Below are 24,991 nucleotides of genomic sequence, written 5' to 3' on the forward strand. Positions count from 1 at the left end.
CAAGTGTGGGTGGTTTTTTAACGCATTTGAAAAGCAAAGCTCTTGCAAATTCATAAGTCCCATTTGAAAGCATGTGGGCAGGATGGCTCTTCAGTGAGTGGTAGAAGAACTTTTTTAATGTTATCACACATAGATGTTTCCTAACATACTTGCAGCAACTCAAGTMCTGCTTTTTGTTGTTGCTGAAATAGGCCCAAAAAAGAGGAAAAAACCCATGAAGATACCTGCTGCGCCAATGGGTGCATTTGGCCAGAATTTTTTGAAGCTGACTCTTAAAAATAGAAATTCACAGAGGTTGGTCTATAAAGGTTTGTCTGTTTGGTGTGTGGTTTTGTAATTCACCCCTGCTGTTGCAGTGTTTTGTAATAACACATATGCAATGACTGTTAAATGCTGCAAGCTCTCTGGAGAGGGCTGTGCAGCAAGGAGAGGAGGATGAGGAGGTTTGTGTTTGATCCTGTGGGCCTCAGTAGCCTCAGTTGTTGTCAGTGTTTTTCTCTGATATAGGATGGATGTGAAATGGTCTAGCACAGTCTTTGGCAATGTGTTTCCTTATTTCCTGACCTGGAAGTTCCACTTGCCGTTACCCTAACTCWTAGGGGTCTATGAGGTCCCACTTAGCAAAGGATATTCATACTGTATTTTCAATCTATGGATATTCAGCTTGTGAGTAAGCCATATAAAACCTGGTTGCCTTTGCTTGCCTGGGGCTGATGTTGATGGATGTCTTGCTGTTTATGCAACTGGGTCCTGACCCTGGAGTCTTGACTTGGTGTCACTCGCATCATGCCCATGCACCTGGGTGCGCGATCAAGCGTTTATATAATTCCGATGGCTTCAAAATACAAGTAAACCATATAGCACTGGCCTGACTCGAATCATATGGTTCAGCTCAGCTGGGTCATGCTCTGCAGCCTGGCGGAGCTGGGTGCTTGACTGGGTGATGGGAGTTGGGCGAATTATGGGACCTTCCCAAGTTATRGGACTTTCCCTGCTACAGACATATGTCCCCTTTCCTATGCTGCATGTGCAAAACATGTTTTAAGAGACCTGAGAAGTTTACTACCTTGTTCTTACCAGACAAATGACAGCAAAAATGCAGAATATGAATAAACGTGAGTTAGGATAACAAGAGGAGAGTTAATATGCAAGAGGGTTAAGTGCAAATTGTATTTTGTTGGGGTAGCACTCCAAGCACAGATGTGCTGCATGAAATCCTTACTCWTGGCTACTAGGTTAACCTTTATTTATGAACGTCTGCATATTTACTGTTTTTTTACTACTGCTTTTTGAACCATGTGTTTATTTGCAGCTTGATTTAATAGAATATTAATGCAATTAATCATTTTCTGCTGTGTTACCTTTATCTAGTCTTAGCTTGTTTGCTGTCATACTACTACTTAGATATTAGAGCATTTCGTGCCTTTTTAATGTGACCTCTATATTCACAAAAGTGAGAGTGCTGCTCATCGTCTTTCTTGACACTGTATTTTCACGTCTGTTAGTGCTTCTTTTCCTTTTATCGTATTTAAGGAGTGCTATTCTGTGCCAAATTTCATCTTATTTTCTACCGTAAGCGTTTATGTGTATCTTAGTATCTGCAACCACAGAGGCTGTGGGTTTAACTTGCATTTAAAACTAAATGGCTTATTTTACTGTGTGGTGCTTTATCCTGCCTTGTGGGTCCTGCAACCCTCTCCCATCGTCAGCTCTTCAGCTGCATTCTCTGCTTTCTCCAATAGGATATTCAATTTGAGATTTTTTCGTTCCCTAGCCTTTAAAGTTTGTAATATTTATATTTCTCYACCATCTCTTTGCATTGCTCCATTCCTAATCCCCCTCAAGTCTGGATTTTTCTTTGAGAATACTAATTTCAAGGTTACTTTCACATGATCGTTGAAGTATAATCGATAACATAATAGTATCCCCAGAGAAATTGCTTCTCTCTACAGCGTGAATATAGGTTTTTAGCCTCTTTCATTGCATCAGTTTCTGATGGAAATACTGAGAGCTGCRGCCAAGTCTTTTGGACCTTCTGGCTTACTGGATTTCTTATCTGAAATTTTGCAGGCATCAGGTTTTCAAAGGAAAATAATCGCCCTGCTTGCACATCCCTTTGCCTTAAAAGTGAGCAGCTGAGAGCTTGACATTTTTCCATAAAATGCGGCTAGCTTTCCCATGTAAATAATACTTGAAAAAGGGATCCATCAGATCTGACTGAAAATACCTAGAGCAATATTGCTTACCCTCAAAAGATGATGAGCAAAATTTTGCTTGCTTGCTTTTTTTTCAGTTGTTAAGTGTCTAAGTACTGTCCGGAGCAGAAGTTGAAGCAGCATCACGTGTCTGAGTGATGTGCAGCCTTTCCTCCTTTAGGATCAGTGGCTGATATTGAAATCCAAATCCAAGTCATCTGCAAAATGAATTTTTGTTGCCTAACTCCCTTAATGAGCTAAAATCCAAGGGAGTTTGCACAAAGTCTTATAGCATCCTGGGCTATTACTATTATATCCCTAAAGCAGCTCTTTATAACACCACTTGGTTCTTCCTTGGTTCTACCTTCCTTCTTCAAAAAGGTGGAAGCCTTTTTTTTCTTTTTCACTAGGGCAGATGGAATATATTCTTTTTATATATTATAGATATATATATATACACACACACACACAAATATTGAACATACTCTTCTGTCCTGGAATACGCAGAAATCTAAGGAAACTCAAGATTTTAGAAATAAAATTACCTTTGACTTTTTTTCGTGGGCAAGGTTAACACACTTGCTTTTTAGTTAAGTGTGCGCAGGAATGTGGCTTGGTGACCCCACTGTCCTTTTCCTTATCTTGGTGCCTTATTGCTGCTTCTCTAAGAATGAGAATTAGGCAGTGAGGCCCTGGTCTGAATTTGTTGGCTTCTAATCTGACAAACGGTGGCAGCAGATGGAGAGAATACAGATATTTCATGATTTATATCGCTTATGAAGACGCTGGTTGCTATTAGTTAGACCTTTCACATCCAAAGGCGAAAAGAAAGTAGAGCTGCTGACTTAGACTTATGAGAACAGGCACCAACATCCCGAGTTTTATTCCTGTTTTTAGTTACTCAATTTCATTCTTGTCTGTTTTGGCAAGTAAATATTATAACCTGGCTCAAGACCTGGGATGCMTATTAATTTTATGCTTAGTACATGGAAACACCATCTTACTGTATTAAAAGGCATAATGTGCTTTCTGCCTTTTCCTTAACCTCGTTATGCTGTTGCTAAATCAGCGCACTTATACCATTTTGGGTCCCTTGAGGCTGTTCTGAGAAAGCATTTTCAGAAAAATTTTAAGAATGGGGTCTGTGGAAGAGCCTGCTTTGCAAAAATACAACTTTTGGGAGATTTACTAAGTTAGAGTTTTTAGAAAGAAAGATTAATATTTTGGCTTTCCAATGTTTTCAGCAGATGTGCATATTAGAGCCCTGGAGATCTTCCAGACCAGTCAGCAGCCTTCTGAAGCCTTTTAATTCCCACGGTCAATTAAGTGCAAAATATTTTGCTTTATTTTCATTAGAAGTATTACTTATTAGGCACCAATTCCATTCTGTTAAATTTAAGTGATGTAAGATCAGGTATTCAGAGAGATGAACTCTATACAAGGTATTACATAATGCTTTTGACTGGAATTGCTTAATGTAATTTTCTCAGTGATGTTTTGGATGGCAAATAGAGCCACTTGACAAGAAAATCCACTCTGCTTGTCTAACTGCCCCTTACATTAAAAGCTGCTTTCTCGCCGACTTTGTCAGAAAAGGTCAAATACATCTGTTATCTGCAAATCAGACGCTCAAAAAGTAYTCAAGTTGTGGCATGGAAGAGGATAATCTTGTTGGCAGTAACATTCACAAGTTTTGAATACCCTGCAATGTGTTCACTTTGGCTTAAGTCTTATCTTACTGTGTAGCATTTAAAAAAAAAAAGTATATTTACTTTGTATAAGGAAATCGTATTCAATTTATTGCTTTTTTTCCCTTGCATTTTGGCTCCAGTTCAAAATCCATAAGCAGAAAGCTGTCTTGTAAAAAGCAATTTCCTAGTGAAAAGGATGAACGAATGAGTCTAAAGCAGTTCTCAATTGCATGCACAGGAAAACAGATTTGGAGGCTGTTACATAACCAAGAAAATAGTGTGAAGAAGCGGTCTGGATTTATACGGATTCTAAAGGCAGTAATGARGATGAAGTTGTCCTTACATGGGAATGCTGCCTTTCTTTTTTGTCTGTCTATCAATCCATAACATATATAGGTCAAAAGATTTCAAGTAAGTGTGTTATGGTCTGCATGTGGTCTGTTGCAGAATCCCTCAGCTTTTCCTAGTTCTGTGAACATAAGGTGTAACAGAATGGCTTAGTGCTTTCTTGAGAACATCTTTATTTGCATTAAAAAAACAGATTTCTAGTCACAATTCAGTATGCTGACTCTGGAAAAAAATGGCTTTCTATTGTGGTTATTCTGTAATTCTTGTAACTGGGAAGAGCTTTTCTAGGTGTCTAATTTCAAATCACAAATGAGAACATGCATTTTTTTTGTATTATCCTGTGCGTTAATTGCTTAGTTTTTATCACAGGAGAACTGTTGAAAGCAATAGATGCTCTTTTAATTTTATGGTTGATCATTGCAGGGATTATCCTGATAGAAGGACACCAAATGGAAAGGAGGCAGTTGCCATAGGAAGGGCTAAGAGAAGGCAGTGACTCTTTAAAGAGAGTATATGATGAGTRTTAAAGGAACAGAAACTTAATTTGCAGAAGTAAGGTAATGAGAGGAATATCTTGCATATCCTTTATTTCCATTTATACTACATGGCCTTAGTGGCTTGCTTGGCTTAGCATCACAGACATGAACTGTCTACGCGAGGATGGTTTCCTCAGGGACTGAACAGCATCCCACATAAATGGCAATATCAAATGAAAATCTGCCAATAAAGCTTAAAGTTGAAAGTGGTAAAGCAGTAGTTCACCATAGTTGTTTTCCTAGGGCATTTCTCTAGGGATCATTTTTTAACCCGAGCTGATGTGTTTAGTAATGACCTGGAAGAGCATCATTGCGCTGGGATGCAGAGGTCRTGAGGACTGAATCCCTGACTAGGCAGAGGGCAGGGCAGCTGGAAGCATTTTAGGACACAGCTTGGAAACTCTTCCTGGGAAACAGCCTCTTGAATCAGGATTACTACAAGAGGTGGCTATTTTTAAAAGATAATCACTGTCCATGAAAGAATKATAGCCTGAAGGGACAAGATGAGGAATTTTTCAAGATCTATAGGAAATGAACCATCATCACTGGCAACTGTTGTACCAGGATTCAGTGTTTACCAGGATTCGGATATTCACTATTTGATCTGTGCCATATTGAAGTCCTGTGGTGTGTGCTTCATTGGAGAACATATTTAGATAATCCCGTTTCATTGTCTGCCSCTTTCTCACACRTCTGAGCTAGGAGAACAGAGCTAGCAGGAGCRCAGGGTTCCCCGGGCACTTCCTAGYTCCYGGGCCTCCACTCRTTAAACGTGCRAGGGTAAAARAATATAAGTACCATTATGGTATTAACAGAGAAGTCTTCCAAGGAATGACTCGTTCCATTGTTAAACTTGTTATTTCACAAACTCTCTCATAAATCCATTTAACTTGTGGAGTGCRATGAAAATGAAAAATCCCAGCACCTTATGCTTATTCAGGATGTGTTTCTTGGCGAGCCTAGGAGCCAATTCCCATTTAATGGGAATAACRTCGCTTGTTTCACAAAGGCAAAGGCAGCTAAAGGGGATGTAAAAGAAAACGAGGGACCATATTCTTTGGTGATAGGCGGTTGCAGAGAAATAGGTTGTGGTTTTGCAGCCTGTTTTCTCCCCTTGTTATTATGACTGGTTTGTGTTGCTTTCATGAGCAGGACTGTAGGGATGTGTGCTCATATAACATGTTGGTTGCTGTGGTGTTCCCCCCCGCCCTGTAAAAATATAAAATGAAGCCATAGCTCATTCAATTCAGTTCCTCCTTTTGTGTAAGAAGGGAAGTAGGGAAGTACAGGTACATTTCCAGCTTACTCACATACAAGTCTCCTATGAGAAATGGAATAGCCTCAGTGTTGGTGAAGATAAAATCAGACCTGGGCACCTGCAGTTGCTGAAGTAACGTGTTGCTGCCAGCTGTCTTGGGGCCCCTGGTGGAGCAGGCAGCAAGAGGGAAGTTTCTATTGGGAGGCTGCACTATCCAGGCGGAGGAAGGAAGGTTACCGTCTTGATTTTTGAAACCTGCTATATCTAGCACTCTTGGAAATCTAGCTTCATATTGTRGAAACATGCTTTGAATTTAAACTGAGAGTCCTGAAACCTATTGCAGCAAACTCTTGCTTTACAGAGGTTGGCTACAATTAAGAAATCAGACTTRTTACGTTTGTTTGGTTTGTTAACCCCTCTTCCCCCATGCGCTTCGCCGTGATGTTCRAATGATATTTGCGGCCACGTGCAGCGGTCTCAGCTCTGCAGAGCCTGGACAAACCAGAGGCCTTCACCYGCTTCCCGGCAGGATTGGATACCTTGCCTGGCTCAGCACAGATGCTTGGCAGCTGTTTACCCTGCCCGATAGCTTTGAGAGGGGCCGTGGTAACATATGTTTGTAGCAGTAGGCTCTTTCAGTGTCCTGGTCATATGGATTTCCCAGCTGTGCTGGGGTTATGTTTCATTTTTTGCAATGTGCTTGCGTGCCTTTTGGTTGTGTTTGATGCCGGTGGGAAAAGCAGCCAGCGTTCCTGGAGGCTGCTTTTGGAGCTCCRCAGTGATGAGCTCCTCCTCTGGGTAAAGTTAGGAAAGCTTCCTAATTTCCTTGTATCTTGAAATCATGTGTAGGAGGGCTTTCTTTCCCYTCCTGCAAATCATTTCCCCTCTGTTTTAATGTCTTGGATTGTTTTTTCTTCCTTCTCCCGTGTGCTTCGGCAATGCTTTTTTGCCAAGAGATACCCAATGGGGAAATCAAGCAAGAGCAAAAATGCAGTTCTGCAAAGGGAAAGTTTGCTCTGTGACTTCTTTGCTCTGTAAATATTTTATGCCCTCAGCATCTGTATTTTAGCTCCATTAATTTTTTTATTAAATTTATACCTTGCAGTCTCCTAAGGGTCTTTRCAGAGTAGATGTATTTATGATGTTTATAGCGTGTATTAGCCTTTATTTGTGCTGAATGCCAGAATGACCAAGTGCACCGTGTGGTTTCCTGAGCAGAATTAGCATATGCAACAAAAATGTAATGTCTTGTACCCGTTGCATATTGTAAATACAATACTTAGCCTCAATCACCAATTCATATCGTTGTTCAGTAATGGCTAGTGAATAATTCATTATATAATATGTTAAATGCATGCTGTTAGAAATCTATGTCTYGGTGGTTTCTAAAGTGGATCAAGAAGCGTATTTATGGATAAGAATGACTATTTAATGATAGCTGTGTATTAACCCGTTTTTGCAGGTGTTAAGACATATTTGACTTGCCTGAGAAGCTCCAGAGATTTTGGGAAAGAGCCTAAAATGGGAATGAAATGGGATGAGCAGTGGTAAAATGATCATCTGAAAGGRTAGTTGGTATTTTTTTGAATGGAAATAATTATTGCTGTCTACTCAGAGCAGGCAACCAGTCACACTGACAAAATGTACTCAAATAGTGCATGCTGCTCTGCAAACAGCAGGAAGCCTTGCGAGAAGGAAATCAGGTCAAGAGGAAACACAAGTTCCTGTCAGTGTTTTCCAAAGCTGATTAAAAGTTTCCTCATTGACCATGGCAGCAATTTGGTGCCCTCACCTAGTTCTCCTGTGGCCCACGTGTGTGGTATGAGGTGGGGAGGGGGGACCCTTCTATTGAGGTTATCATAATGTATGTCAGGGTGAAAGTTATAGCATGGGTAGTGTAAAAGTATTCGGCTTCTGGAGACAAGACAGGCAAAAATCCACCTAGAGCTAAGTTAGACACTTTAAATAAGTGCCTCAGAAAACGCTTGACTTCTGTCATGTCTTCTTTAATGATACATGACATTTTTTGGAAAATGCTGAGAAACAGCCTCGCAGCAAATAGGGATGAAAACATGAACGCTGAATAAAACAGCACATTCRTTTTAGTCAGTAGGAACATTTTGAGAGGATCTAGTCACTTAGTCAATGTGCATAACTCTGTTTTGATGCTCATATCCACTGAGAAGCTCATAAGACAAATCAATCTTGCAGAGTAAAGATGATATATTATTTTTAACTTTCTAAACATACCTTTCTGTGCCTTCTTTATTTTCTGATTTTTGTTTGATGCTCTAAGTTATTTATTAGTGTTATCTTTACACATGCTAATTGTTAATTTAGAGGTGGCTGATGTCCTTATGCTTTTTGTGTTTGACGTCCCGTGCAAGCACGGTGGGAATACTCCAAGTACTGTGTGAGGAGATATAATTGGTAACTTGCTAACCACCCAGATTTTTTGAGATAGATTTTGGAAACATGGACTCTATGATATTATGGTGCGACAAACTCGACTGGGAATATTTTAAATGATGTTTTTAAATGCTACAAAGTCAACGCCAAAATTATCATCCCCCCAAACTATTTTTTCATGTAATAAACAGTCTGATGTTTCAAATGTTCTCGTTGTTGCCACTGAGTTAACCAGTGCTTGCATCTCTATATACACACAAGCCTAAAATGCAATGCTTGTGTGTCCATGAAGTAAAATTAGAAAGAACTAATAGGTTCACCAATTCCATTTTTTTTTTTTTTTTTTTTTGATTTAGAGGGTTACTTATGAAGTGGGTAGAAATGCCCCTCATTCCTCTCTCCAGTTGCAGAGCTTCATATTCTTTTGTTTCTTTGTTTGTTTTCTTCCAGGCATGAATACAAGCAAGAGTGAGACRGTGAAAGAGCACCCGTTAAAGCCTTCTCGAAGATCGATGCCATGCCTAGCGCAGAGCCAGACGCACCCTCAGAGCCTCACCAAACATTCCTCCTTCCTGCAGCCCAACCGGGTGCAGCCCCAGCCGCTCAGCGCGGGGACGTCCACGGCCACGGTGGACGTGGTGTCGGAGCGAGGTAAGAGCTGGTTGCTTCTCCTTTGGGGGCTTCTTTTCTTCCACCTGGAAACCAAACAAAGTGCTCACATATCCTGGAGATCAGTATGAAGGTTCCTGCACTCTGTCCGGTCTGTCCCAGAGCCGAGAGAAGACATAAACACTGGCAGTTCTGCAGTAGATACTTTTAAGTCTGAAGTGTAGGAGCAGACTTCTCTTTGAGGATTTATTTGTATACGTATGTATATTTCTTTTCTAAATATGTATGTATGCTATAAAGTATATTGTTTTTATTTCAGCTAAGGTGATGGAGACGTTGGAAAACAACTTGCTCAAACTGTCTAATACAGAATACAGTGATCCATTTTTAGGTAAGTTGATGCYGGAACTGAAATAGTAATAAATGAATGATACTTCCATTGCACCTGCAGTGTTTGACAGATGGAAACCTTGGCTTATCTGAACTTTTGAGGTTTTTGCAAGAGGAGACTGTGGCTAGAGGAATAGATGCTCTTGTACATGGCTTAAAAGGGAAATTTCATAAAGGTTTCTAATAGCTTGTCACCCTTGAAAACTTGCAACAAATAGGGGCTATGTAAAGAAGTAGCTTCAATTTACTATTGACAGTTTTCTAGTTTTTTCTTCATTAAGAATTGCCATAGATTTTCTTGAAAGCTTTAGTTTTTCTAAATTTGGCATATAGATGTTCTAGTTATTTKTCTAGAAGCCTTTCAAGTCCATCTAAGTCTTGTGATATTTCCATGGCAGCCCTTCATTAYATTACTGCTCAGAAGTGTGTAGTTAAAATTGCTTTTAGTTCAGAAGTGTCATGTCTATAGATGTTGTTTAGGAGAAAGGCAGTGTTACTTTTGCTTTAGATCATATAAAAATATAGTTCTGAAAGAAAAAAAAAAAAAAAAACAAAACCAAAAGAACAAAACAGCTACAAAAAAAGAAAAACTGTTATGGGAATTGTGATATTTTCTGATACTTATGGTGTGTCACAATACTTGTGAATATCAGAATCAAAGAAATGAGGAAAGAAGTCRTTCTTACAATAGTGTTGTTGTTGCAGCTGCCAAGTGAGCCTGTATATATATGAGGGTAGTAATATGCATGTTTAAAAATGAATTTTGGGWTTCTCTGTACTTGTGTTTATTAGCCTGAAGCACCTACAGGTTTTGGTCTACCTTGAACAGCTATCAGGAGAACTCCTCTCGCTCACAAATTGTCTGTTGTCCAACTACCAGTGGCATCCTCGTGCTCCTGAAGGAGACAAGTCTGCTCTGTGGAAGTTGTTTATGCTGACCTCCCAAAGGGTTTAGAATGGATTTTTCTTGCTGCCTAAAATATATGACAGAAAGGGGCTCTTCAGGTCACCTAAAGAAGTGGCTACTGGGAATCCAATTCAACCTGTTCTTTTGACTTATTTAGATTGCAAAAGGTGGAGGAGTCGACACAACCTAATTGCCTGGTCTGAGGCAGAAATAAAGAGGGGCAAGCAGAGGTCGCGAGCAAGGCAGGCAGGTTGCTTGACCCACACCAGCCTTGAAAAGACTTAGGTAACACATCTTCAGTATAACAATACATGTGATGTGGCCAAATAGCAGGAACAAAAAACCATCTTTTCAACAGATGGAGTTAATGAGGTTTCCCTAGTGTYTTAGACTTGCACCTGCCTGTATTAATGGGAAATTTCAGTGTTAATCTGCCTGTGTTAATTGAATAAATCCTAGCTTAAATTAGTGAAGTCAGTGARGTTATTCAGTATTTGCTGAAGTACATTACTGAAGTGAATCAGTATTTATTGTTCTAGGATGTTCAACTAAAAGCAAGCAAGACAGCAGTATTTATTTTTTAAGAAAATGCAAGAAATCAAAAGTAAAAATATTTTCAGATAGGAATCGGCATTATTAAGCTCAAGAGAATTCAGAGGAAGGTGAAAAGCTTGCAGTTCTGTAATCTTGGAAATATAGGTTGTATGTGTATGGGGGTCCTGTCTTTGCAGCTAAGGGTTAATCGAAGATTGAAGGTTTTAAAAGTTTTATTTTTCTCCCCCAAAGCAGGAAGTGTTATTGCTACTTGAACTTTACTCACCAACAAGTGGGAATGATGCAGCACTGCTCCCTGCTCTGTCCACTTTGGCACTTTGATGGAGTTTGCAAAATAGGCTGATTAATGGCTCTCATCTTAGGGAGCTGCTTCAAACTGCTCTCTGGAGAACATTAAAGAAGGCTGAATTAAGCAAATGTGGTAAATTTTTAATTAGGCASCAGCATAGAGGCATCCACAAAGTAGGCCAAATGGCTTTCTGCTCTTTCGGAACTGGAGATGTCCATGGACTGACCTGTCTCCTCATRAGAGGGGGATTAGTGGGCATCAGATCAAGACTCAGTTTCAGCAACTCTCTTTTCCGCTGGCTGTAGTTGAGGCCATAAATGTATTGGGCTTAAGGACATGGCATTTTCTTCAAAGTTTGTCCAGATAAAGGGAATGAACCCTCACTTCTAGTGGCTGCAGCTTATCTCACATTTTTTTTCTAAAAGGAATAGGGATGAAAACAATTTTGATGAATGAGAAAAGGTTTATCTATCCATACTAGAATCACATTTCTAGTTAAAAAAACATTATCTTCTTTGGCTTCTGTAATAACTATAAGATAATAATTATTAAACTTGTTTCCATTTGGAGTATACTTTATACATCAATTGAATGAGTGTACAGCAAGTTATCTGTTATTTATTTTTAAATTTAAAACTAAGTATGCTTAAGTTGAAGTCAATTTATGTGGTTTGCAGGAAAATTTGGTTACTTCAGTAATCCATTTTSTTAGCAAGAAGCACTTATTTCTTGTTGTAACTGAGGTCAGCAGTCTCCTGTGTGCAGCTATTCCGCTGTGTGGGCTGGTCTCTCCTCAAACCATCCCTTGGGTTTAGGACCTTCCTTGGGTAGGAATAGGAGGACACTGATAGTAAATGGACAAATATGCAAGATATTTGTGCATCTGCTAGGTAATATTCTGCAGTTTGAATTACTATCTTTAATGAGAGTTTGATTTCCTGCTTTTATATTGACTTTCAAGGACTGTGGGCCACATTTGTAAAGTGATTTCTTGTGAAGATATAGATTGATGTCCTTGAAAATCCCGTTTGRCACATGTTTAGCTAGGATATCAAGCTTTCTAGAAGGTAGGCCATTTTGAATGGCAGGAGAAAGGATGAATGCCCAGTGTTACCTAAAGGTCCTAACTGCTACTTTTAACAAAAAGAAAAGAGATAGACAACGTGTACAGTCTGCATGATGTGAGAAGTGACGGCAAAGGCTGGCTCTCCACAGTATGAAAGTGCGTTAAACTAAGGCAGGCTGAAATGTCAAAATAAATAAGGAATGTRAAAAATAAGGGGCAAATATAAACAAGGTTAATTGGCATTTGGAATTTAGATATAAGGAACATGTAACTTTAAGTTATTTGGCAGTTTTTGTCAGCAGCCCTTTTAGCAAAGGAAACAGTACTATTACCTTGTTCCTTTTCAGCTCTGGCTGAATTAGGTCAATTGTGAAGATGTTAGACCTCATAACTGGTGTGTTCCTTGGTGGAACATTAGATCCTTGATTGGAGCTTGATAATGAATGATTCAGTTCCCAATTTCAGCATAATGGTGAAATTACAGCCTCCCATTCTGAAYACCTTCCTTACCAGTGGTTCTGAAKTTTGTGCATTAACACCCCCCCMCTACACACACACTATTTTACATGTTATGCAGCAATGTAGTGACCTGGCAAGTGAGAAACAGTGTCYAAACCAGCAGTGTAGCCAAGTGTTGTGTTAACTGTATGCCAAATTACTTGCTAGGGGTTAAATGCAGTTTCTAACTGAAGTTTGGTTTGAGCTGCCTGTATCCATTTTGCAGACCATCTTAACTCCTCCAAACGGCAATAATACCAATTAAAAAATTTGTTTTTTAAAAAAGGAATATTCATAAAACATTCTCTGTAATGGCTACCACTGTGCAAAACCCCTTGAGAAGCTGCACACTAAGAAAAAACAGCCATTAAAGAATAGCACTTATAAGTTTAAGAAACCTACCTTGTTAATTTTACTTTTTGTTACATATTTGTGAGTATTATGCTTACATTTCAGCTAAGACAGCTGGTATCTAAAAGGAAAGCAGTGTTTTAACAGAAAATACATGCTACAGTTTAAGCTTGTGCTCTTAAAAATGTAAAAACGTTTAATCATTAGAAGAACCACTATATTCAGTAAAAAATGAAAACTCATTTCTTCTCTAAATTATTTAAGCTTAAGGACTTCCGCAAAGTTTTTTGGAGTATTAGATGTGCTCATCATGTCTAACTTGGCCAAACTTCCCCCTAAACGTAGACTCGACTTCTATCAGCCCCCCATTTGAACTCAGGGAGCCAATCTAGATGCAAGAGCTGACGTTTCATTTGCTTCTCTCTTTTTATGTCCATGGCTTCTATTCCCAGGTGCTGATCTTCACTAAATCTAACAGCTCCTCACATTAGGAAGGGAGTCAGATCCACACAGTGACTTAAGCCTTCTCTYTCCTACTTGATATACCTTCTATCGCAGACATTCTTCATGGTCTTTTTCCTGCATTCCTTCTTATTGACTGTAAATTAGATTTAAAAAACTGTATTAGATTAAAACATTGCTTATTTTGAACAAAATCCCTGAGGCAAGATCTCTATCAAAATGAGTTATTTCAGACATTAAAAAGTCCCTTCTCTGATTTATTGAGGTTTATATCAACTCCAAAATTTAGTGAGGACTCAGTTTTGTAATTGCTATGCAAGTGGCTAAAGAGATGAAAAAACAAATCTCCATAAATGTTGCAGTTTAATATTCCAGGTCAGTAATGTATGGGCTACATGAAATAATTGTAGTTATTTTTTTTCTGTAATGTTTTCCATGTAGAATTAGTTGTTGAGCTTAATGAAAAATACTGTGTTATTGCATATGAGTCTGTAGGAATATAAAAAAGAGGAGATTGAAGATTGTAGTTCCCACAGCAACCATGACTTATTTCTTGGCTTCTGTTTTAGGCTTAGGATTACTGGGCTAAATGCTGTTCCCAGTGACACTGATTTTTCCCACGTTCACGTCAAAACTGAGAAGAGAACTTGGCTCAGGAGCTGTGGGGAAGTTTTATGCATGTGTTTGTATTTACAGTTTTCCAAGATATAACTGTATGGGAATAATTATTATTTTTCATCTTCAAAATGATTTTTTTCACCCAAAACTAACTGCATTAAAAAGTGTCTGTAATAATCAGGCATTTACATTGATTAAGTTTATTAAATTCATTATGTTCCCAGGATGTTCCTATCTGTTTTTCAGTCTCAGAAGTCGTTACTTTCAAAAAAAAAAAAAAAAAAAAAATCAAAAGTTAAGTTCAAAAGCCTTTGAATACTTGCTTTATGTCACTTTGTGGGTTTTTGTTCTGTTTCTTTAACTGCTGTGAAGAACTTTGTGGGCTTTTGTCATGTGGGTAGTGTTGGAAAGAAATGTCTGTAGGCTTTCTACCCCAAACAGTTGCTTCTAGTTTGAGACTAGCATAGTATTAGTTCAAATAAGCCGCTTTTGCAGGACAGAGTAAAATACAAGTCACTGAAAAGTGAATACATAAAAAGAATATTCTGCAGTGTCATTATCCTATGTGTGTAATAACCTAAAATGAGCCCATTGATTTGCTCTGATTTTTTCCAGAGGCAGGAAAGGCCAAAGAAACGTACACAGAAGACTCGGAACATGGGAATTACGACACCCGCACAGATCAGTCCCTGCTCATTCAAAGCAGACTCGCCCGGCAGAAAACAGAACCTCGGACCAAATCGTCTTTAAAGGTAACGGCCTCAGGCCTTGGTTAAATTGTATCAGTTGTCACTAGGTGTGTTAAGTAACTTAAAAACAGTTAATTTAAATGGTTTGATACAGCTTAAATAGGCRTTTTGTCAATACCGTTTGAGGAGGCTCCTTTGTTTGACCCACAAAGCAGTGAATGGAATTCTCTGTGGCAAAAAAGTAAAATGCAAATGATAGAAGGACATGCTGGATGAAAGAGAAAAATCACCCAAGTATAGGAGAGTGTAGGAATATATTGGGGATCTCGAAGCACCAGAAAAGCCACCTAACAAGATGAAACCATCATGCCCTCTTGCTTAGTAATTCACAAGTTCAATGTTCCTCATAGTGCTTTTTTTTCCTATAGCTGTTCATCCACTGTAATGCTGAAGAATTATGACTGGTTTTTAATACAATTATTTTTTTATTTGTATGTTGCTGCTCTGGACTTGRAGTGTCTTAATTCTCCTGTCTGTTAAGTGTAATTGCTTGTAAACATATGGCCTATAACTTAACCYCCAGAGGTTTTCCATTCTTGAAGCATCACTGTAGTGCTGTACAAGTTTTTAGTGAAGTTTTGTTGGTGTTTTTTATCTAAAATCATGCATAATACTGTGCTACAAATCCAGGATGGCCTAGATTAATGTTCTGTGTTCTACTTGTACCCGAGATAACTGCATTTTATGTGATAATTTTAGAATATTATTATAACAGCTMTCTAATAGTTCTATAAAAATAATATTTATAGATCAGTTAATCTTTAGGCATTTTTGGCATGAAAAATAACATCTCTGTTATCATAACAGGATTATATTTTCATCTGAACTACTGTGACAAGAACTGCTTGTGTTAACCATGTTTTTTTGTCTGTTTTTACAAGGCCTGTTGAATTATGAAAATAATACTAATAGCTGTTCTTGTTGGATTTTCTTTATTCCTTGGACGAAGCTATTTATGCAAAAGGTGATCTASAACAAATTATGTAGAGTCTGCAGGATAGAAGCTCTGTTATAGAGGATTAAATAGTTTTAGTAAGAACGAGCAGGGCAAATACAGAAGAGACTCATGGCAGATCAATAGACATTTCATTTTGGTAGAGCTTTTTTTTTCTTTTTCTGTGTAAAATATAAAAATGACAACTAATTGTTTCCCACAGCCACAYGTTCAGGACAGATACAAAGTTTGTAGGCTGCTAGTAATTAACTTTTATTTCAAAGCCTACAAGAGTGCCTTGTGTTTGTGTTAACTTTTATTAMAAAGCCACTTTTCTCACTCTTTTCACAGTCTAATCTACTGAACAGAGTTAAAAACAGCGTTCAGACGAAGCATCTGGCTTTCAGCCGTGATAACCCCTTTYATCTCAGCAGTCTCTTTGGAAACTTGCTCTCCTCACAGGCTCTTCTTATACTGGTTTTGTAAATGAGACAACCAAGCAGATTGTCCTTGAGTTTCCTGATTACCTCCTTACAAAGGAGAAGGGCAGAGGGGATTTAAATTAATCCTAAATTAGAGAAGAAGGGGGTACTACTCTGTTTTTAGGCTACTGCGTAAGTCTTTCTGACAGTTTCTTTCTGAAACTTTTACCCTAAACTGGTATTAAACTAAAAGGAGACTCCTGAGCCTCAGAGGTTGTCAAAACTTCCAATGGAAAGTAGAGAAACCATCTCTACAGCTTGACAACTGGTAACTGCAATACRAAATGCAGAATAACCTGATTTGCCTTTACAAAGTCTCCTTAGTCTGATCAGAGCATAACAATCGGAATCTGTGCAAGGATTAACAGRCCTTCTTCTCTGCTTATTAACAATTAAAGTTTAGGCTTGTTTTGCACCTGAGATTCTGAGGAACAAATTAGTAAAGCAATAATTTGCTGTACCTGCAAATTACTGTTGATCTTGTGATATTATTTCTCTTTGTGATGAGCTGCCTGAATAATTCAGCACCAAAGGAYTTGTCTTGCTGACGTGCTGAAAATGGATATGTGTTTTGTTCAGGAATTGCTTCGTATTTCGGGTTGCGTGCGTGACCTGCTGCTTCCCCTAGGGCCAATTAGCACTGCTGCAGTTATGAAATTTAGAAACACCTGATAATTTTGGTATATCACCTGGTTGCCTATACTCTTCTTGGTATTTGAATGGGAAGCAACATTATGTACAGAGAAATAGTGAAGTCAGAAGCAGAGAGTTCTCTGTAACAATTAATTTCACCCACACAGTGGCAAAATAAGAGGAATTATGTGAGAAATACCACTTCTGCTCCCTGTCACTTGCAATGTTTGTGTTGCTCTCCTCAGCCAGGTGGAAGTTTTATGTAGGTCAGCTGTTGTGTCATCTGGCAATGCAAAGGAAGGACTTCTAGGGAAAAATTTCCACATTCCTATTATGGTTTCAGGCACTGGGAAGAAATGCTGTATATGTAAAAGCCTTTTTTTTAATGTCCACAGACATCAACTCTAGCACTGCATGTTAGAACCAGCTTTGTGTTGAATAAGATCTGGCCAAAGCAGATATTTTGCTTACAGAATTCCATGTAGTTAGATTTAGTTAGAAAAATGGAATATATTGAATACATAGAATAGTTGCAGAATGAAAATGTTCTTCTTCTTTCCCCCCCCACCTTTTTGCAGGAAAATGCTCAATGCTCTCACTACTCTTAGTGACTTGCTCAAATGAGATTTGTGCTACACTGTCTAATGCTGTGGATCGATCACTGATGCCACGTGCAGTGCTTCCCTTCCTGCTCCTGTGCTGAGTGGGAGCTAAGGGAGCCCACTGAAAGGCAAGATGTGGCTATAAAAACATTTTATTTTTAGTGTATAAATAGGCAGAAGATGGTGGCAGGAGATAGCAGTGGAGGAGAAGGTATTTTAGCATGGCTAATTATGGCAGCCAGTCATCTTAGCCAGTCTGTTGCTTCAGAGATAGTGGGGATATGCTTTCATATGCACATTTGATCCTAATTTTCACTCTGAGATCATTATACTGATGRTTGTGCACAAATGGGGGAGAAAAAAAAAGGCAATGGACAATTAAAATCCATTAACAAATGTTTCTTTTCAGTGAGGTAATTGTAATAAAGAATACAAAAAATCTATTTCTGGCTTATCCATTTGAAAACCCTCTCAAAGCACGAGATGATGACTGCTAAGTTGRGAATATTCTTAGATATTTTGGAAAGCACTTTTTGCAGAACCCTTAAGCAGAGGATGATTTTTAAAATGTTAGAAATGAGTCTAGTATTACTTTAAATAAATACACTGCTATAGCCTAAAATCTTTAAAAGTACCTATGTAGCTAATGCCAGGTAACTTGGGATGTGGATTCTCGTAGGGTCCTGGGTTTCATTGCAAATATCCTGTTACAAAGCAAGCATTGGATTGGGAATCCCACTTCTGGTCCTGGAAATCAGGCTGTTAGAGGTAGTGTGAGGAACATTTGCTTCCAGAAATGCTTAAAGCTGAAAGTTGAGCCATAGGCTGTGCATGTGTATGATGGTACTGAAATGATGACATTCTTCAGGTTGAACATTACTGAAGCCATTAATACAGAACTGACACTAACAGTACTAGGGAAAATCAGTGATCAATAGAATTAGGATGGTTTTCATCAATCAGCCAGAAATTAGCATCRTTTTACTTTATCTTATGGCTTTCTAAGAGTAATAGTAAATTATATGGATAGAAAATCCTATTGCATGAGAAATACCCGTTTTGGAATGGAAATTGGCTAATCTAAAACAATGGCTATTGTTTTAGTATTGTGATTTTTTTCATTATACCTTACCAAAGAAATTACATGTCAAACTTCACCTCTGTCAGAAATCTTGTCCTAGTTCCTCAATTTGTTTCCATGACTACCTCCGTTTTGCACGTGATATAACAGTCCTGAACAAATCCATTATTATCTCTAAAACATCTCTTTAAAAATGAACTTCTTGGGAAGGTACTGAAGTTAGAGAAAGGTTAGGTTTCCTTTCCTGACCTCTCCCTACTAGCGTGCATAAAATTACAAGCTTCACATCTTCCCTCATCCACAGTGCTCCATTCCTAGCTGAATTTTCCAGGTTAGAATACAGACTACATTGTAGGCACTTCTGCATGGTCCTGTCCATCTGGGCTGTAAGACTCCATGCTAATTAATACTATGGTGGTGCTTATAAGAAAGGAGAATCTTCCTTAAGAAGATTCCGTAAAGAAGAGGAAAGACGAACTAGATGGGRGGCTCTTTTGCCACATGGACTCGAGTGGGAAGTTGACTCGATTGCTTTCCTTAGCCCTATCAGATGATGTTACCTGCTGCTCTGTATAGGTGTGTTTACATATAAAATGTATAGAAATAATAATTGTTGTCAAATTTCAGGATACTGTGGAACAAACCATAAAATATGATTACCAAAGGATGTATGTCTTTACGTAGCATTTACTAGAAAATGCAAGTAAAATATGTAAAATGCAAGTAAAGTATGTAAAACTTTTTTCCATCAGACTTCCTTTACTGGGTGGTGATAGTCGCTTAGGGTACTTTATTAAAATATACACATGTAGAATCTGCTTTTTTAGCCTAAATATCACACTGAAGGAATTAGATTTTTTTTTTTTGTGACCAAAGATTTATGAGTCACTATTGAAACCATAGCTAATAATTGAGAAGCATGTAAATCAAAATCCAAGTGATGAATCAAATATTCTAAAGCCTCACCGTTCTGAATCTTTGTGTGGATGACTGGTTGTTATATAATAATATTTTACTGATGTTAATCTTACATCTGTATCTACATATCATCTACACTTATACTTTACATTAATAGACAATAATTTGAATGTTGCAAAGCTTAGTAGAAAGATATTTCATGGTAGATTTTTGTTTATGGTGCATCAAGCATAGCTAATTGGAGCTCCTTTGAGTGCAAAGGAATAGGAAGTGGTTCTTCCAAAAGTGGTCTGTGGAATACCTTGGGAAAGAAGGAAGTCTTATATGGACACAAGGGCTGGACAGTTATGGAGGAGAAACTAATTGCGAGTTATCAGCGACAGAGAAACCTGGTGTGGAGTAGCCCAACGTTGGACGTGTTGAACGTTGAGAGCAGATTTCTAAATAGACTTTTGGTTGAAATGACTTATTTTATAATTTATCTAGCTAGTACTTGTTGTTTATTAAGGGATTAACACACAATATGCACTTAGACATACTTGATGGCAAATAACCTGGAGATAATGCAGTTTTCTCAAGCCTTCCTTTTTTAATTATCTCTTGGGACGTTTTGTGTTCATGGGCTTCCCCCCGGCCCATAAACATAGCTGTCACTCCTGGGATCGTTCCATAGCGTGAGGATAGATCTTTTCCTCTAGTCCTTCCCAAAGCAAAAAGAATATATTGTTTTTCAGGGATCAGTGATGCAAAAACAACCCCTTCCAAGATTACAGTTAAATATAAATACATAGTTTTATTTGTGTAGTTTTTAAGGCACTGGAGAATTGAATGTTCTCAGAACAGTTGACTCCTAAATGATTAGACCTGACAGTACTGCCTTGCTGCACCTGAGGTATTCTGGCAATCACCGCAGGTAGCCTAAGTAACTGCAGGTTTCATTCTTCTCTCTGCACAGATTGATTGTGCRTGGAGTCAGAGGCCTAATGAAGTTCTCAGCATTTTAAAAAAATGATTTCTTGTCAAACTTAAAAGTGAGAATGCTGCAGCAAAGCTTTTGATCACCATGAAAATAATTCTGTGATTTGTTTAATTGCAAAGTTAAATTATAAATCACTTTGGAGGCGGTTTGCACTGGTATACTAGTGGTTTAAAAATATATATATATATATGTGTGTCATATGTCATTATTTCTTCAATGACTTGCAAAATTTGCTAGCAGGTGTGCTATTAATGAACCAAGTGCAGCAAGTTTGAGGCCTAACCTACTGTGCACCTTGCCATTCTCCTAAAGGCTGCCTGGTGTTTTGAGATATGTTCCAGTTTATYGTGCTGGAATATTGCTTGCTGTGTAGGGGTTAAACTCGGCCCAAGTCTCATCTAGTGCGCAGACTAGTAGATTGAAATCTGGGGAACTAAAATATTTATAATTTCTGTGAGTTGTGCTATGTAAATTAATTGGAGAGAGAAAGAGCCAGTTAAGCAGCTGTTCCCACTTTGTAAAGAGGCCATTGCTTGTTAATTAGAGTTTGAAAAACAGTTTCTCGAAACATCCTTCCATGTTGGCAATATGAAAGGGGACTATTTGTASCAGATTTGGATAGAAATTCAAACGGGCTTTTGTCATGGGTAAGCTGTAAACTTTAATTGGATGACAATGTCAATATTTTTGAATTTCACGCTGTTTCATACTTGGTTTCATGTTGTTGTTTGTTGTAAAAATTGCAAGCTATGAGACAGCCAAAAGCTGAAGGCAAATAGTGAAGAAYTGCAGTAGATCAGAAGGAGAAATAGTTAACTGTGAAGCAAGCCAATATATCCTGMTTCTGAGAGCAAGGATTTTGAAGGCGGGGGAAAATAGACTGCTGATGCTTCTCTGCTCTGCTCTGTTGAGAAGAAGGTGAAAGAATGAATCAGAGCTTCACAACAGCAGCTAAATAATAGATGTGCTTTGGGCTGGATGCCCACGAGCTGGATTCACTGGGCATTTGTCTCTGCTCAGGTAACTCGTCGCCCTTGGAGCAGGACCAGCTCTGCAAGGTGCTGCTAGTGCCCACGATACCTCGGCTCATCCTGGTAACTAAAAGTGCTGCTCCCTGTACGTTTTGAAGCTCCTTCATATCGAGCAGCAAATGCCTCAGCCAGCAGATAATTTCACTGCCAGAGATATTCCTGCTAATAGATGGGAACAGCATGGCTCCAGAATTACACGGAGGGGAAACCAGAGCAGCATGAAAGTGAATCAGGGCTAAAATCGATCAAGTGTAGTTCTGGTTCACTGCGTAACGGTGCTAAGTGCCTTCAGGAGTGCTCAGCTATAGCTGTGCATCTGCGAGAATAAGGTAATAATTCTCTGAAGGTGGCCTGAGATGCACAGATGGAAAACGTCTCTCTACTGGCAGTGCAGACCATTAATATTTATTGGGCATTAAACCCAAAGAGCCCTGACAAGAGCATGTGCATTGGAGGGGCCTATTTGCAAACTGCYGCTAGTCTGAGAGAGGAAAATAGTTCTTCATCTGCTCAATAAAACCTCTTTCCAAGACCGAAGARAAGCAGATATTTCAGAACTAATGAAAACCACCTAGAAATTATAACGGAAAGGAAAAGAAGCAATATGTTGCAACAAGTCTTGCTGTCATACTTAGTATTTTTAAAATATAGGATGTTATGGAGACAGGATTTCTGCGTCTTAGATGGTGTCATCTCATTTTTAAAACTTTCTTTTTATACAGTCAGAAAGGGATGAGGAATAGCGGGTCTTGATGTAAAGCTCTAGTTATTTTGTGCACTATCTTAGTCCTAGTTTCAATGCAAATTGGCTTGTTAGGGTAAATTACAAATACTTCTCTCACTTCCCCAAACATAGAGCAGGTGACACTCTTAAAAAGTTTGCGACATGAAATTATGTTTCAGTCACCCCTTTTCTCTCGGGACTTCACTGATACCCTATAAATAGGATGAGACAGAGATTTCCCCAAACAGTTTTTTCCCTTCATTGGCTTCCCTAGTTTACCCCAAAGAAGGGGAAGGAGAATTTTCCATCAATGCAAAGAACCAATTCTCGGTTTCTTAGATAAAACTCTACATCAGACCAAAGTGCACAGTAAGGGAATTTAGTAGGGTGAAAGAAAATAGGCTCTAGATGTCAGCTGTTTGTATATTATATTATTATTATATATTATTATTGTATATGCAATCTCTTTGGGCTTTAATATGGCTGTAAATCAAAAAAAAGCCCTGAGACTTGATTCCTTTTTTGGCAGGAAAGAAGGCGGATGCAGCGGTCAGAGGCTTCAGTGTTAGCAATTTACTYCTTGAAACACAAAATAATGCAATGCTGGTTAATAGATGCTTAAAGGAATGTCATACGCTGCAGAAATCTGAGCCTTTATTTGAGCTAGGCATTAATACAGTCTGGAAGTAGGGAGCATATCTTGGTGCTTTTGATAATTTCCTTTCAGTCTCACTGAAAATGTGCCATTGCAAATAGAAGCTCTTTTTAAAGGGTGGCAAATTGAGTATTCTGTTGGTTCGTGTTTGTTTTGCGGTTGAACAGTATCTAAATGTTGTTCGCATGGATTTCGGTTACGTAGTCYGTCTTTTCTTGCTTGGATTTGCCTCCTTTTTCTTCAGATATTGTTTTTCTTTTTACTGGTCACTTATGCGTATAATTGACTCTAAATTCTTAATAAGGCTAATGATATTACTTGACATAGTACTAAACTATGCTTTTATTTATCAACAGTAAGCATGCTATTGCATATAATATTAAACATTTYGTATCAAATTACTCAAGGAGCATGCTGGTTTCAGAAGTATATCCTAAATAATTGTACCTCATAAGGCAGGAATAGATTTTGATTTCCATGTGTTTCAGTGTAACATTTTGCTAAAAATTACTTTACTTGTTCTAGATGGTTTATGTTAAAAATCAGAGCTGCAATTTCCAGAAAAAGATAACTTCACAGTTTATCTTTTCAGGTTTCAACATCTTCATAGTCTGGCAGTAGTCGATAAAGTCACAGTCTTTTCTGAATCACGCACAAGACAACATAAAAATAGCTTTCAGTAGCAGCCTCTAAAGTGGGTTTTCCCATTTCAAGGTCAGAGCATCCCTTGTGTTTACAAGCAGGGTGGGAAGGAACYAGGCAAGATTGAAGCATTGCAAACATGGCATTGAAAAGCCCTTGATCCTGAGCACTCAGGAAAACGTTCAAATCCGAAGTCTTTCTTTATGTTTTTAATGGTTTCTCTCTTGCAGAGTGTTTAAGAGTGATTGTTCTGTAAGATTTGCATAGGTGCAAAAATCCCCATGACTTTCCTCCCGTGTCTGTCTTCACTGCTGGGGTCTAATCCTGCATTTCTTGAAATTTTCTCACTCTTGTGGTATTTTTTTTTAACCATGTTACTCTGAAAGAGTAAGCAGCAGAGTAAAAAGGATGAATTGTGCCTGGTTGTTATGTATGTATGTGTTTAGACCTTCCTCCTTACCCAATGAAACAGTAAATAGTGATTTTTCAGACAGCCTTACTGCACTCCTGCTGCCCGTGCAGTAGGGACAGGAATCCATATCCATATATRCTATGCCTTAATTTGAAAGCTTTTTTGATAATAACAGGTAGAATATGCTCATCATGGTTTCAGTTCATTGTAATTAATTTGAAATCCTGAGTAACTGATGCAGGAGAAACTGCTCATTTAGCTYGTTCTTGATATATTTGTCCTTTAGAGATGTATTTTCATACTTTAGAAAACGCTCCATTACATGTAATTCACAACAGACCTGTTTTGTGAAGGCCATTCTTAGCATATATTTATTTTATCGTCTCCAGAGTGAAACGAATGCCATGGCATCCTCAGGCCTCTTCTTCAAAGATGGCAAGAAACGCATTGATTACATCTTGGTCTACAAAAAGTCAAGTCCACAGGTAGAGAAAAGAAGCACGTTTGAGAAGAACTTGCGAGCTGAGGGCTTGATGCTGGAAAGGGAGGTGAGTCTGGTAGCTTGTGGTATAAAAGAGTCCTCGCAAGACTGGCGTCCTCTGAATTTAAGAACCCTGACACGCATTTCTGGTCAGGCTCTTTCTTCCCATGTGGTATGTTTTCCCCTCAAGCCAGATGAATGATTGGACACAGGATTAACTGGTTTAATAGTGCTTTTTCAATACTATTAAATAAGCAATAATAATAGCTTAATTGGCTTGTGTTTAAAACGCTGTGCATGGACACACCAACATGCACAGCTAATGAACGGACCCATTACTATGGTATTGGTAAAAAGCAAATTTAAATTTAATGATTAGTGCAAGCTTTCACTGTTAAAACTTTCTTTAAATAGGCACTGGAAAAATTGGTATCAAGAGTAATCTTAAGACTTTCTAAAAAAGAAGCAAGAGGATGATTTTTGTCC

The 24,991-nt window shown here is 38.4% G+C and overlaps 1 protein-coding gene across 1 annotated transcript in view; it reads left to right on the plus strand.

The window, feature by feature from the left end:
- The window catches only part of ANO3 (anoctamin 3), a 121,604-nt gene that overhangs the window by 51,558 nt on the left and 45,055 nt on the right, over nucleotides 1–24,991 (plus strand). Inside the window, exons 2-5 of the mRNA XM_026041143.1 lie at nucleotides 8,888–9,088; nucleotides 9,366–9,437; nucleotides 14,798–14,934; nucleotides 24,414–24,572. Of these exons, the coding sequence (XP_025896928.1) occupies nucleotides 8,888–9,088; nucleotides 9,366–9,437; nucleotides 14,798–14,934; nucleotides 24,414–24,572 (569 nt within the window). The remainder of the gene's footprint in view (nucleotides 1–8,887; nucleotides 9,089–9,365; nucleotides 9,438–14,797; nucleotides 14,935–24,413; nucleotides 24,573–24,991) is intronic.

Source organism: Nothoprocta perdicaria, unplaced genomic scaffold (genome assembly GCF_003342845.1).
Source record: "Nothoprocta perdicaria isolate Ctin4 unplaced genomic scaffold, notPer1 scaffold_28, whole genome shotgun sequence".
NCBI classification, from domain to species: domain Eukaryota; kingdom Metazoa; phylum Chordata; class Aves; order Tinamiformes; family Tinamidae; genus Nothoprocta; species Nothoprocta perdicaria.